A 13,203-nucleotide genomic window follows, 5' to 3' on the forward strand; every position below is an offset into this window, starting at 1 on the left:
ACCTATATATAATTCCTTTTAATTTATTTACTTATGTTAATAAGTTCTCATATCCTAATCCTCATCATTTGGTACTTTTGGTATAAGGCTTGGGATGGCACATCTCTCTGACACTTCAATAATAATTACATTTTTATCCTGAAATTTTGATACTTTAGCATCTGATACTAAGCTTTTAAAATTGTTTTCAGTTAGACTTTTAAATTTTCAATATTTATTACCTTACTCTTAGCTTTCTTCCACATTGGTTTTGGTAACATTAATATTTAGAAATTAAAGTATGTTCAGTATATACTGCTATTTTTTAGACTTTGAGGACAGGGTGGTTTTCAACAAGGTCTAATGTAGCCCCAGCTGGCCTCAGGTTCACTGTGTAGCCACGAATGACCTGAACTTATGATCCTCTTCCCTTCACCTCCCAAGTCCAGGGATTATGACTATGCAGCACCACAGTGGGTTTATATGAACCTAGGGTCTTGTGCATGGTACGCAAGCACTATACCAATTGAGTTAAATCCTAGCCCTAGCTGTAAACCTTTAAAACTAAAAATTATTAGGTTATTTGTCATATTTTCCTCTTTTGCCCCAGAAAGACCAATAAGGGCATTTAAGGATAATGGTCCTAGCCCAGCATCTGTTACTTTGTTCATCTTTGTCATTGTTGTTGTTTGTTTTTTAATAATACAGGTATATATGTACCTTTATGTGATGTTATTAGATAAGGCATCTTTGGTTTGGATTTTGGTTTTTCAAGATAGAGTTTCTACATGTAACAGTCATGGCTGTCCTGTGTAAATCAACTGGCCTTGAAGTCATGAAAATCTGCCTGCCTCTGCCTCCTGAGTGCTGGGATTAAAGACCCAACACTGCCCCGCTTATTTTCTTAGTTATATAATTTGAATATTGGCTATAAACTAGATTCTTTACCTAGATTTACCTAGAATCTAGCTTATAGCCAATATTCAAATTAGATAATTAAAAAATGAAAAGACTAGCTGCTCCTATGCAGCCATAATCCAAAGTATCACTGTTCATCTTAGTGTCACCTAAGTCGAGTCCTTAGAAGAAAATAGCCCATGTATTGGGTATGGATGGCTATTCTAATTTGCTTCTCTATTACTGTGATAAAATACCAACCAAAACCAACATGGGGAGGAGAGGGTTTTTATTTCAGCTTGCAGGTTACCATCCATCATCAAAGGAAGCCGAGGCAGGAGCTTCAAGAAGCAGTAAAGAAGAGACCATGGAGGACCATTGCTTACTAGCTTCCTCCCAGTCTCACATTCAGCTACTTCCCTATGCTGAGCAGTCCCACCTGCCCAGGGATAGCACCACCCATGGTGGGCTGGGCCCTTCTACCTCAATTAGCAATCAAGAAAATGCTTCATAACATGGCCACAAGCCAGTGTGATGAGAGCAATTCTTCAGTTGAGGTTCTCTGTTCTCTGGTGTGTCAAATTGACAACTAAGGACACAAGGACGGTGGCACATGTATATTACAGTTCCTCAGGAGATTGAGATAAAGGATGGCATAATAAGCCCAGGAGTTTGGGGCCAGCTTTGCTAATATGTTGGACTACCTTTTAAGAGACAGAGAAAGGAATAATTACTGATTTTGCAAATCAAAAATTTTTAAATAGCTGCAAGTAGATTAAGAAAACACATATATTGTAAATAGCTGATTTTTTTTTTAACATGGAAGTAACTTTCTTAAGTCCTTTTATTGGATATCCTATACAGGACCCAACTGTCCATGACCCACTCCAAAAATCCCATGTATTTTTAGAAGTGCTTTACTCTGTGTTGAATTACTCTTTCATCTATGATCTTAAGTTAAGCACTCAGATAATTTGATAAAGAACTGTGTCATTATTGGAGAATTAACTCTCTTCTAATATATGCCAACATACCTATCAGAAATAATTAGTGGAGGGTCAGCAAATGCTCATTGGTGTAAAGGCACCTGCGGCCAAATCTGAGTGAGCTGGATTCAGTCTCAATTACCCACATAGTACAAAAAGAAAACAGCATCCAGTGAGTTTTTTTTACCTTCATGGGTGCTATTGGGATTAATCCACAGAGTCTATTTAATGATCAAAGGAATTTATTTGAGCGTAAACTCATAACCACAGGAGATTTATCGTAGGGTCTGGGAAAGCTGATGTGTCCTACACTGAACGGCTTGGTCCAAGATCTCAGCATCCAGAACCACAAGGTAGCCAAGAGGGACCATTGTACGTGCATCCCACCTCTTAAGGGTCCCCAGTTGCCATGCCCCAGAGGCCAGTACCTCAAGGTCATAGACTATATAGGTAACAGCTACAGCTGCCTCACTAGGGGCGGTGCTTCAGGGCATGGCTCAAACAGACACATACTACATCTCCCCCTTTTGTCTAAATAAGGAAGTTCTAACCTAACACAAAACTATATACAATAGGAATGATTATCAAGGAGAAATAAAGGGTAATGACATAAACAAATGGAACTACTACCAACAAGAACAACATCAAACAAGAGACACATACTAAAATCCAGAGATATCTAGAACATAGGTAAATCGTATGCTAGAAAGATTATTTCAAAAGCTGTCCTATCCTGAAGAATCTGAATCTAGTACCTAGTATGTTCTAAGATACAAGAAGATTGTAACCGTAACTGTTAGTCTTCAGTCCCATCAAAGACCTGAGAAAGAATATAATAATATATGAGAAAATGGAAAAATGCACGCAAACAACTTTCAGAAATCTTTCGAGAATAGACAGACAGCTGGCAGTCACCTAAAGTATCTCAGCACTGTTGGGACATCCAATTTGGCTATAGGCCTAGAATATCTGACAAACCATTTTTAGAAGCAGGAATTTTGAAAGACCATCTTACCCTGTCTTGGCAGAGTTCAGTAGTCGCTTTTACTTGTGTCCCGCTCCTCCAGAAAGGACAGCATTTGTACTGTCAGCAGTTGAAGTAAGGTCAGTTCTTTGCCCAGCAGGCTATTATGCGCCAGGAAGAAGACAAACTTCCAAATGGAGTGTCTTAAAAGCCCAGCATTCTCTCGGGATCAGATCACTGCTGCCAGGAGCAATCAGTATCTCACATATGCATATGCATACAAAATAAATAGGTTTTCTTGGAGGGGTTGTTTGTTTGGTTGGTTGGTTGGTTGATATTTTGAGACAGTCTCACTATGTATCCCTGACTGGCCTTGAACTCACACAGAGATACACCTGATGCTGCCTCGCTGAGTGGTCTGATTGAAGATGTATAACATCATGCCCAGCTCAATAAAAATTAGTGGAAATGTTCTTCAGCAACAAAAGACTTAAGATTTTCTTGGTGTTTTGGGTAATTATTTCGTATCACACTATGAAATATAGTATAAATACAATAAAGCAGTAAATAAGTAAAATGTCTAAACCTATAAAATGTAAATGCTACTTTAAATGTAAATAAATTAAAATGTAGTTGATACACATTTCTCTTAATAGGTCTGAATGGACAGATGAATTAAACACATACAGAGTAGAAGCAGCTTGGAAACTGTCACAGTGGGATTTGGTGGAAAACTATTTGGCAGGAGGTAAAATTACTTCTTAAAATATTAAAATAATAGCAGCTTTAATATGCTATAAATATTTCAAAATAGGGGTTAGAAGGATGGCTCAGAGGTCAAGAGCACTGGCTGCTCTTCCACAGGTCCTGAGTTCAATTCCCAGGAACCACATGGTGGCTCACAACCATCTATAATGAGATTTGGTGCCCTTTTCTGGCATGCAGGCAACATGGAGACAGGACACTGTATTTGTAATAAGTAAATAAATCATTTTTAAAAAATCCAATTTAGATAGTTTAGCAACATTCACAATTAATCTGGCCTATTTTATGATTGCCTGTTTAGTTGTTTGAAGTAAAATGAAACCATCTGTTCAGTATTTCTGCTGCCCATCTTATAAATGCAGCACAGCTGGCTCCTAGAACCACTCCTCACAGCATTTCTTGACTTACATTTCAGATGGGAAATCTACCACGTGGAGTGTCAGACTGGGACAGCTACTGTTAGCAGCTAAGAAGAGAGACACCACGGCTTTCTATGACACATTGAAACTAGTGAGAGCAGAGCAAATTGTACCTCTTTCAGCTGCAAGCTTTGAAAGAGGCTCCTACCAACGAGGATATGAATTTATTGTGAGGTATTTGGGGATACCACTTTTATATTCCCCACTTATACATGTCACCTGGTACAGTTTTTTATGTATAAATAATTCTGATAATATTTTTGTTATATTGCTTAACAACACAAACTGGTTCTTATATTATTTTTAAAATATCTTAATATAATCTCCTTTAAGTCTGCTTATTCACCTGAGGAAAAAATCTTAAAAAAATAAATACTGTAATTGAAGTATTAGAAGTTTAAAAACCAAATACAGTTTTTTTGTTGTTGTTCGAATTTACTGTATTTTGTATGATCCTCTTCAGTAACATCTTAGGGAAACTAGATAATGGATCACTGAATTTACTTTCACTCTGTAGCTATCAGCTATATTTTTGTGCCTTCAACAGTGAGTCACTGACACTGATTATTATAAAAATGCAAGATATGGTATGACTGTATCATGGCTTCTATCACCTAGGGAAAAAAATTAACTCACTTTACAGGTTTAGTTTTGCTGTATTTACAATATCAGGCATTTTTATATTAGTACCAGCATTATATAAATATTTCATATTCATAATGAATACATATTTTATTTCCATCTTGGCAGTAAAGTTTGATTCTTACACATTTGGATTTAGTTTTTTATATAGCCTTCAATTTAATTCACAAGAATTCTGGGGTGACATCAAGCACTAAATGTTTTAATGTGAATAAATTGGTGTTTACACTTAATTTTAAATCATAAATGTTGCTGTTTTTAGCAAGAAAATATGTTAAAAGTTTGGTTTTCATAGCTGATCTGAAGTGCATACTTAATATGGGAAGTTAGTAAGATTGGATGTGGTAACATTTTAACGTGCTCTGTCTGTTTTCAGATTGCACATGTTGTGTGAACTGGAGCATAGCATCAAACCACTCTTTCACAAATCTCCAGGTGACAGTTGTAATGAAGACTCTCTGAACTGGGCAGCTCGACTAGAAATGACCCAGAATTCCTATAGAGCCAAGGAGCCTATTCTGGCCCTCCGGAGAGCTTTATTAAGCCTTAACAAAAGGTGATTCATACTACTTTAAAAAAAAAAAAAAAAAAAAGTCAGTTGCCTTGAATTTAGTATCATGTTCATACTTTCTTGGGTAGTATTTTTCTTTCTACATTTCCTATTTTCAGTTCTTATGAATTCATTACGTAGTTGAAACAAACAGACCACAATAATCAATTTTACCAAGGGCTGGAGAGATGGCTTTGTGGTTAAAAGCACTTGCTGTTCTTGCAGAAGACCAACATTAGGTTCTAGACAACCCTCTTGGTGGCTCACAGTCATCTATAACACCTGTTCTGGGGGTCTAATACCTTCTCTGATCCCTGTGGGCACCAGAAAAAACATGTAGTGCACAAACAAAACACACACATAAAAGTAAAAAATTAAATTTTAAGATAAACTGAAATTGTAAAATGTTTAAAGAAATTTTTAAAGAATCAATTTTATAGCCATGCATGATATTGCATGCTTATAATCTTAGTACTCAGGCAGCCAGTACAGGAGGTTCTTCTTAGCTGTCAGTGAACCTTCATAGAAAACCTTGTTTCCAAAAAAATAATAGTATGTTTTTATCTTTTTAAAATGTGACTAACATATCTTGGAAGGTGAACACCAATACAATTCAAGAATAAAATCTTCTGCTGCGATATATATAAGTAGTAGAGTACCTGCCTATCAAGTATTAGACTTTGGATTTGATTCTCAAATACCAAAAAAAAAAAAAAATAATAATAATAATAATAAAACCTAGATAGACTTATAGGAACAAATGGAACAGTATAAAAAAAAAAAAAACAATTAAAACCAGTATTTGTTTGTTGTTGGTTTACAAGGTAAGCATTGAAATAGTACACTGGGAAGGTTCTGTGTTAAGAAAAGCTATTTAACTTATTGAATATACTCACAAATGTTCTTTTTCTCCTATTTTTGCTACATTTTTTCTTAGGCCCGATTACAACGAAATGGTTGGAGAGTGCTGGCTGCAGAGTGCCCGGGTAGCTAGGAAGGCTGGGCACCACCAGACAGCCTACAATGCTCTCCTTAATGCAGGGGAGTCGCGGCTTGCAGAACTCTATGTGGAAAGGGCAAAATGGCTGTGGTCCAAGGTACTGGCCAAGGGAGCCTCATCACAAATGTTCTGTTGGATTTATATACTTCTGTCAACATCCAGCTGGGAAAACCCTGAGTCCAAATTCAGAACTCTCCTTTTCTGTCCTTTTCTTCATTCTCTACTATAGTCTAGGTAGGAAGATTCCTTCTATTCTGCAGTCCTCAAATACCCTCCTATTTTAAATCTTAAGGTAAAGTTCTCTCTATTTTCATCTGTCCTAATATTTCTGAGGAAAATACCAAGTCTTTATTTTACTTTGTGTGTGTAGTAGGCCCTCAGTATGTACTTAAATGTATATAAATGTTTGTAACACTTTCTTGCTTATTGGTGGTGGGAAACACTTCTGTGTGGACTTGCCAGTGTTACTATCAAGATGTACTTCTGTCATCCCGTCAGGAAGGGCTTAGCTTCAGAACAGATACTCTCAGCAGCCCCCAGATTCCAGCAATAGAAATAGGAACTTTTTTTTTTTTTTTTTAGATTTAGTATGTATGTATACAGTGCCTGCAGGCCAGAAGAGGACACCAGATCTCATTACAGATGATTGTGGCCACCATGTGGTTGCTGGGAATTGAACTCAGGACCTTAGGAAGAGCAGCCAGTGCTCTTAACCACTGAGCCATCTCTCCAGCCCCCCGGAACTTTTTGAATGTATGAACTACTTACCTATTTTATGTCCTATATTTAAATGATAGTCACTAGTTTAGAACTAATAGTAGGCACAGAATGTTTTGCAGTTGACATTTTGTAGCTAAAGTGATGCCATATGTGATTGTAGAAACTTGGTGGTGACTAAGGACGGAGGAGATGTTTCCTGAACCAATGGGGAAAGTAGTAATTGAGCCCATGTTATGTGAGCTAGTGTTAGTCCTTGTATTGCCTAATCTCAATATGCTTGAAATGCAGTTTGTTACCTAATAATACCTATTTCTCCTCTCATGTTGCTTATTTTTCCGAACGAGCCTCACTTCCATCCCTTTACCTAAAACAAATCTGGGCTTTATCTTAAACTCTTTTCTCATCCAACTTTAGGCTAAATATTTGCTCTTTAACTTTAGAAAGATTTCTTGAATCATCTCTCTTTTTCATCCTATTTTTAAAATATGATTCATTTATTTTTATCTTGTATGCCTACATGTCTGGGTGAGGGTGTCAGGTCCCCTGGAACTGGAACTACAAACAGTTGTGATGTGCCATGTGGGGTTCTGGGAATTGAACCCAGGTCCTTTGTAAGAACAGCCAGTGTTCTCAACCACTGAGTCATCTCTCCAGCTCTATCATCCTATTTTAGTTCACGCCATTATTTTCAGCCTCTAAAAATGTCCACAACCTTGTTATGGATCTCATAATTTCTCTGTTTATATTACTGTAGTCTGTAACCTTTGCAGAATGTATTTTGAAGCATACTGCTTCTTCAAAAGATTCAATACTTCAAAGTATTCTTTAAACAGTTTAGATTGTCTAACTCTGGGAAGTACACAAGGCCATTTCTGATTGAGTTCTATCCTATCCCTTCAGCTTCATTTGTCCCTGTCTCACAAATACTTTTTATAGGTCTCACCTAAAATGAGGCTTCTGGTGCTACTCAAATTAGGTTGAGGTTCCATCCCAATAAGCACATTGTAAGTTGAAAATGCTGTTAGGTCAGAAGTGCATTTTATCTATCAAACCTAACACACTGAAGCTTAACAGTGTTAGTCACCCCTTTCTTATCTTAGCTTTGCTTTCCCTGCTTTTAGTAACCTCAGGTCAACCTGTGGCTCAGAATATTAAATGGGAAATAGTAAATTTTAAATAACTTACACTACAGTGTATTCTTTAATTGTTTTATTATTAGTGATTGTTATTAATCTATTATTGTACCTTATTCATAAATTCAAGTTTACTATGGGTATATATGTTTGAGAAAAACCTAATACCTGTAGGGTTTTTACTGTTCACAATTTGAGGCATCCATTGGAGGTCTTGTAACATACCCCTGTAAAGAAAGAGGACTGCATACTGTTAAGTATCAGTTGTTTACTTTTATCAGTATGTTGACTGGGAACTAACACTCACTACTACTGCTTGGTCATAGGTCATAATTTAAAGTATTGTTTGTGCCTAGTGTGGTAGCGTAGGCCTGTAATCATAGTACTCAGGAGACAGAGATACAAGAAGATCATCACAAGTCAAGGGCAGTGTGGTCCAGATAATGAGTTCCATGCCAGCCAGGGCCACATAATGACCATATTCCAAACCCTCAAGCGCATAAATTCAAAATTTGCGTTCCTGGAGCTGAAGAGATGACTAGTAATTAAGAATATTTGTTCTCTTGTAAAGGAGACCTAGGTTTTAGTCCCAGCATCCACATCAAGTGACTCATAACCATCTGCAACTACAGTTCTTGGGGATCTGGTACCCTCTTCTGGCCTATATATGGTGCAAGTACACATACTCAGGCCCGCACTCATACACATAGAATAAAATCTAACTAAAGTGCCATTCACTAAATTGTGTGCCAGAAAGATTTCTACTCGTTTTTTTTTTTTTTTTGGTTTTTCGAGACAGGGTTTCTCTGTGTAGCTTTGCGCCTTTCCTGGAACTCACTTGGTAGCCCAGGCTGGCCTCGAACTCACAGAGATCCGCCTGGCTCTGCCTCCCGAGTGCTGGGATTAAAGGCGTGAGCCACCACCGCCCGGCCTACTCGTTTTTTAAGACCAAATTCAGATTTGTTTTTTCTGTTTAAGATCAAAACCAGATTTTTTTTTTTTTTAAATGTTTCCTGACTACTGGTCTCTTTATTTTCCTGTACCTTAGATTTTGGGGACTCCTTTCTCTATCCATCCCTAAAATACCCATCTGTGTTTATATCCTATAGCACCTCAACATGTTGGCGTTTTACATAGTTTGTTTCCTCAGTTGATTGTGTTCTTTTATTCTTTTTGTTTGGTTGCTTGGTTTGTTTTCCTTGGGATAAGATCTAACTATAGACAAGGCTGACCTTGAACTTTGTGGTCCACCTGCCTGCATCTTCTGAGTGGGGAAATACAGACATACAACACCAAGTCCTGTTAACTGAACTTTTTAAGCCAGAGATTTTTATTTTTGGATCATTGTTATTCCAAATCACCTTTATATATCTTCAGTTCCTTGTGCTTTAGTTTTAAAATGAATGAGTAAATGGATGAATAATTAAAGAATTCTACATGAAATGAGTCAGTGCTTCTTTAGAACTTTAATTAGGAGTGAGAGATAAAAGTTAATTTACAAGTGAATTTGTTAAGGCAAGGTTTCTCTGTGTAGCCCTGGTGGCCCTGAACTTAGATTCACCTGCCTCTGCCTCCCAAGTGCTGGAATTAACGACATGTGCCACCACTGTCTGGCTAAGAATATATTAAATTAAAAACTTGTTAATTGCCTTTTTTCTTTTAGGGTGATGTTCACCAGGCACTTATTGTTCTTCAAAAGGGTGTTGAATTATGTTTTCCTGAAAATAAATCCCCAACTGAGAGTAAGCACATGTTAATCCATGGACGAGCTACACTGCTAGTTGGCCGGTTTATGGAAGAAACAGCTAACTTTGAAAGCAATGCGATTATGAAGAAATATAAAGTAAGTATATATGTAATGTAAAGCATTTGTTTTTTAATGAATGAAATGATTTTTTAAGTCTGTATTGAAGTGCATACATATATAATAGTACTCAGAAAAACTTTTCATAAGTAAAATCATAAGTATATGGAATTCTCACAAATAAATACATGTATGAAAACTACCACTCCAGGTTAGAAGTTGTTGCACAGTTAATCTACTCTTTAAACCAACTACCAAATCATCAAGTAGTATAATTAGCACGCTATAAGCCCCTCCTTTCACCACAGTAATACTCTTACCTTCCTATACAAAGTTAACCATATCTGAGCCTAAGTGCTTTTTGTTAGGTCTCATGATTTAAAGCTTGCTATATAGTCAAAGATGACCTTAGAATTCTGATTCTCCTGCCTCCTCCTGAGTGCTAGGGGTAGAGTATGTACCACCACACCTAGTTTAATCTGCTGAGACTTGAACTCAGACCCTTGTCTATCTTAGGCAAGCACTCTACCAACTGAGCAACATCTCCAGCCCATGGAATTTCTTTATAAAAAATAATATATAACTTCTCTACCAGGTATTAAATTTTGCAAGATGATGATATAAAATTATAAAAGACAAATCTCCCAATAATGTATGAAAGAAAAATGGAAATTCAAAATTACCTAGGACTTTTATTCTAAAAATTTGTAAAAATTGATGAAGTAGAATTATTCAGAAAGTAGATGAATGGTTTTCAGAGCTGGGGGTCAGAGATGGGTAATGATAACCAGTCACTGCAGAGTTTTGTGGGGTTTTTGTTTTTGAAGTGATGATGACAATGTTCTAGTATTCGGTAATGGTGATGGTTTCCCAACTCTGATAAATTTTTTTTGAAAAAAAGGAAACTTGAAAAGTATGAACTTGGCACTGGGGATGTTCCTCAGGTGGTAGAATGTTTGTTATACAAGCTTAAGAACCTAAGTTGGATTCCCAGCTCCAACTTGAAAAAGCCAGGTGTTGATGGAGTCCTGGCTTGACATGCAGGAGGCCCTGTGTTATGTCCCCAGCACCATACCAACTCCTTGAATGGTAGCAAACAGGTCTGTAATATCAGTGCTCCATAGGAGGAAAGGAAAGGGTCAAAAATTCAAGGTCATCCTCTGCCTCATCACTAGCTTGCAAACCAGAGCTGTATAAGGTCTGTCTGCAAAAGCTGAGTGCCACGGTATGCATTTGTAACCAAAGAGGTGGAGAGACAGGAGAACTCCAAGAACTTGCTGGCTGTCAGTTCAGCTGAATCAGAGGTTAAGGAAGAGACTTTCTCCAGAAGAAGGTTGAAAGCAATCAAGGAAGACGCCCAACATCAACCCCTAGCATTCACAAACACATACGTACACATACATCTGAATATGTACACACATATCTACACATATAAAATAAAGTATGAGCTTTATAGTATGTGAATTATACTCAGGCCTATTCCTTTTTAAATTACCTAAATCAAATTTAAGTGGAGTGTGGTGGCACACACCTTTAATCTCAGCACTCTCTGAGTCCAAGGCCAGCCTGATGTACATTGAGGTTTCTAGAGCAGTCAGGGCTATATTGTAAGACCCTGTCTCAAGAAACAAAAATGAATTGAAAAATGTAACTGTAAAATGTTTTATTATATTTGTGTGCATGTTTGTGTGTACTTGGCATATATGTACACAATAAATTTTTATTTTTTAAAAACATTTCATTTTTAATTATATGTATGTATGTATATTTATATCTGGGGGGTTAATATGCATGTGAGTGGAGGTGCCTAAGGAGAACAGAGAGAGTGAGTGTTGGATCCCCTAGAGCTGAGGTTGTAGGTGATTGTGGCTATGGGTACTGAGAACCAACTCCACAAGTGCTTTTAACCTTGAGTCATCTCTCTACCCTCTTTTTAATATTTGTAAAAATTTAAAATGAAAAAAATACCACTTGGAAAGCTAGGAAGCTGTGTGAGAAAAAGATAATCTTTGACAATTTAAATAATTAACTTTACTTCAAAGTGGGCTTAATATGCCTAAAACTGAAACGCTAAACTTATAAACTTAAAGATAAAAGATATAGAGGGAAATCCTTTTTTACCGTAGTTTAGGCCCAAGTTTCTTAGGTCAAAAAAAGCCTTAACCAGAAAAGAAAGCCTTATAAATTGGAGTTCCATGAAAGCTAAAGCATACTGTAGAAAAGACACTGTCAAGAAAGCCATTGGCTAGGGGGAAATATGCTGTGTATCTACCAGCAGGCTTATATGTAAATTATAAAGAACTCAGGACAAATAACTCAATATATCAAAACCTGGAATAGACACTTCTCACAGAATACATACAAATGAATGAAAGGCACATGAAAAGATGTTTAATGCCATTAATTAGTAGTATGGTGCAAATTAAAATCACAGTGAAGTAACCAAAGGTTAGAATGGCTAATGTCTAAAAGACTAGCAAACCTATTATAGTGACAACTAGGTCTCCTCATGGCTGGTAGCAGTATAAAATTTAACGTGAACATAGGATATGCCAGCCATTTTATTTCTCGATATGTAACCAAAAGAAAGAGTTCCTTAACTCCATAAAAACAGTAATTGTAATTTTATTGATTGAAAACAAAATAGGCCATCTGGTCTACCACAGAAAAATGGATAAGCAAAACTATGGTGTGGTTATACAATAGAATGCTACTCCACAATTATTAAAAATGAGTTCTTAGGTGTGGGGCATAGTGGTACACACACCTATAATACCAACACCTAGGAAGTAAAAGCAGAAGCATCATGAGTTCAAGGTCAGCCTGGGCTATATTATGAGACCAGGTCTCTGAAAAAAGAAAGAAAAATGAGCTTTTGGTACATGCAACAATGCACATGTATATCACAGACATGTTTAATGAAAGAAGAGGGATATGATATATGCATTAAACCACAGTAAATAAGTAGTACATATTGATAGAAATATCAATATTTGTTTAGCCAGTAGGCACAGGACAAGACTTGTGTTAAAGGAAAGTACACACAGGAACTCCAGGAGACAGTTGTATTAATAAATACTCATTATTTTAATTGGTGTCATTACACCACAGATATACTTACATTTGTCAAAAGCCTATATACTTGGTATGTAGTTAATATGAAAATTATGCCTCAGAAAAATGGATGTAGATTTTTAAAAAGTACAACTTAGGGGGCTGGGGAGATGGTTCAGCAGTTAAAGTGCTTGCTATCCTAGTAACTGTAATTCGGAATCCTAGAAACCTATGTAAATGGTGGGAATATGTGGCGGCTCACCTGTAATTCTACCCTAGGAAGGCAGAAA

The 13,203-nt window shown here is 36.8% G+C and overlaps 1 protein-coding gene across 3 annotated transcripts in view; it reads left to right on the forward strand.

The window, feature by feature from the left end:
• Atr (ATR checkpoint kinase) overlaps positions 1-13,203 on the forward strand; it is a 111,311-nt gene that overhangs the window by 67,944 nt on the left and 30,164 nt on the right. For all 3 annotated transcript variants that reach the window (XM_006975175.4, XM_042281446.2, XM_076576837.1), the window contains exons 31-35: positions 3,483-3,574; positions 4,007-4,184; positions 5,029-5,208; positions 6,140-6,299; positions 9,719-9,898. In XM_006975175.4, the coding sequence (XP_006975237.2) occupies positions 3,483-3,574; positions 4,007-4,184; positions 5,029-5,208; positions 6,140-6,299; positions 9,719-9,898 (790 nt within the window). The remainder of the gene's footprint in view (positions 1-3,482; positions 3,575-4,006; positions 4,185-5,028; positions 5,209-6,139; positions 6,300-9,718; positions 9,899-13,203) is intronic.

Source organism: Peromyscus maniculatus, chromosome 7 (genome assembly GCF_049852395.1).
Source record: "Peromyscus maniculatus bairdii isolate BWxNUB_F1_BW_parent chromosome 7, HU_Pman_BW_mat_3.1, whole genome shotgun sequence".
Lineage (NCBI taxonomy): Eukaryota > Metazoa > Chordata > Mammalia > Rodentia > Cricetidae > Peromyscus > Peromyscus maniculatus.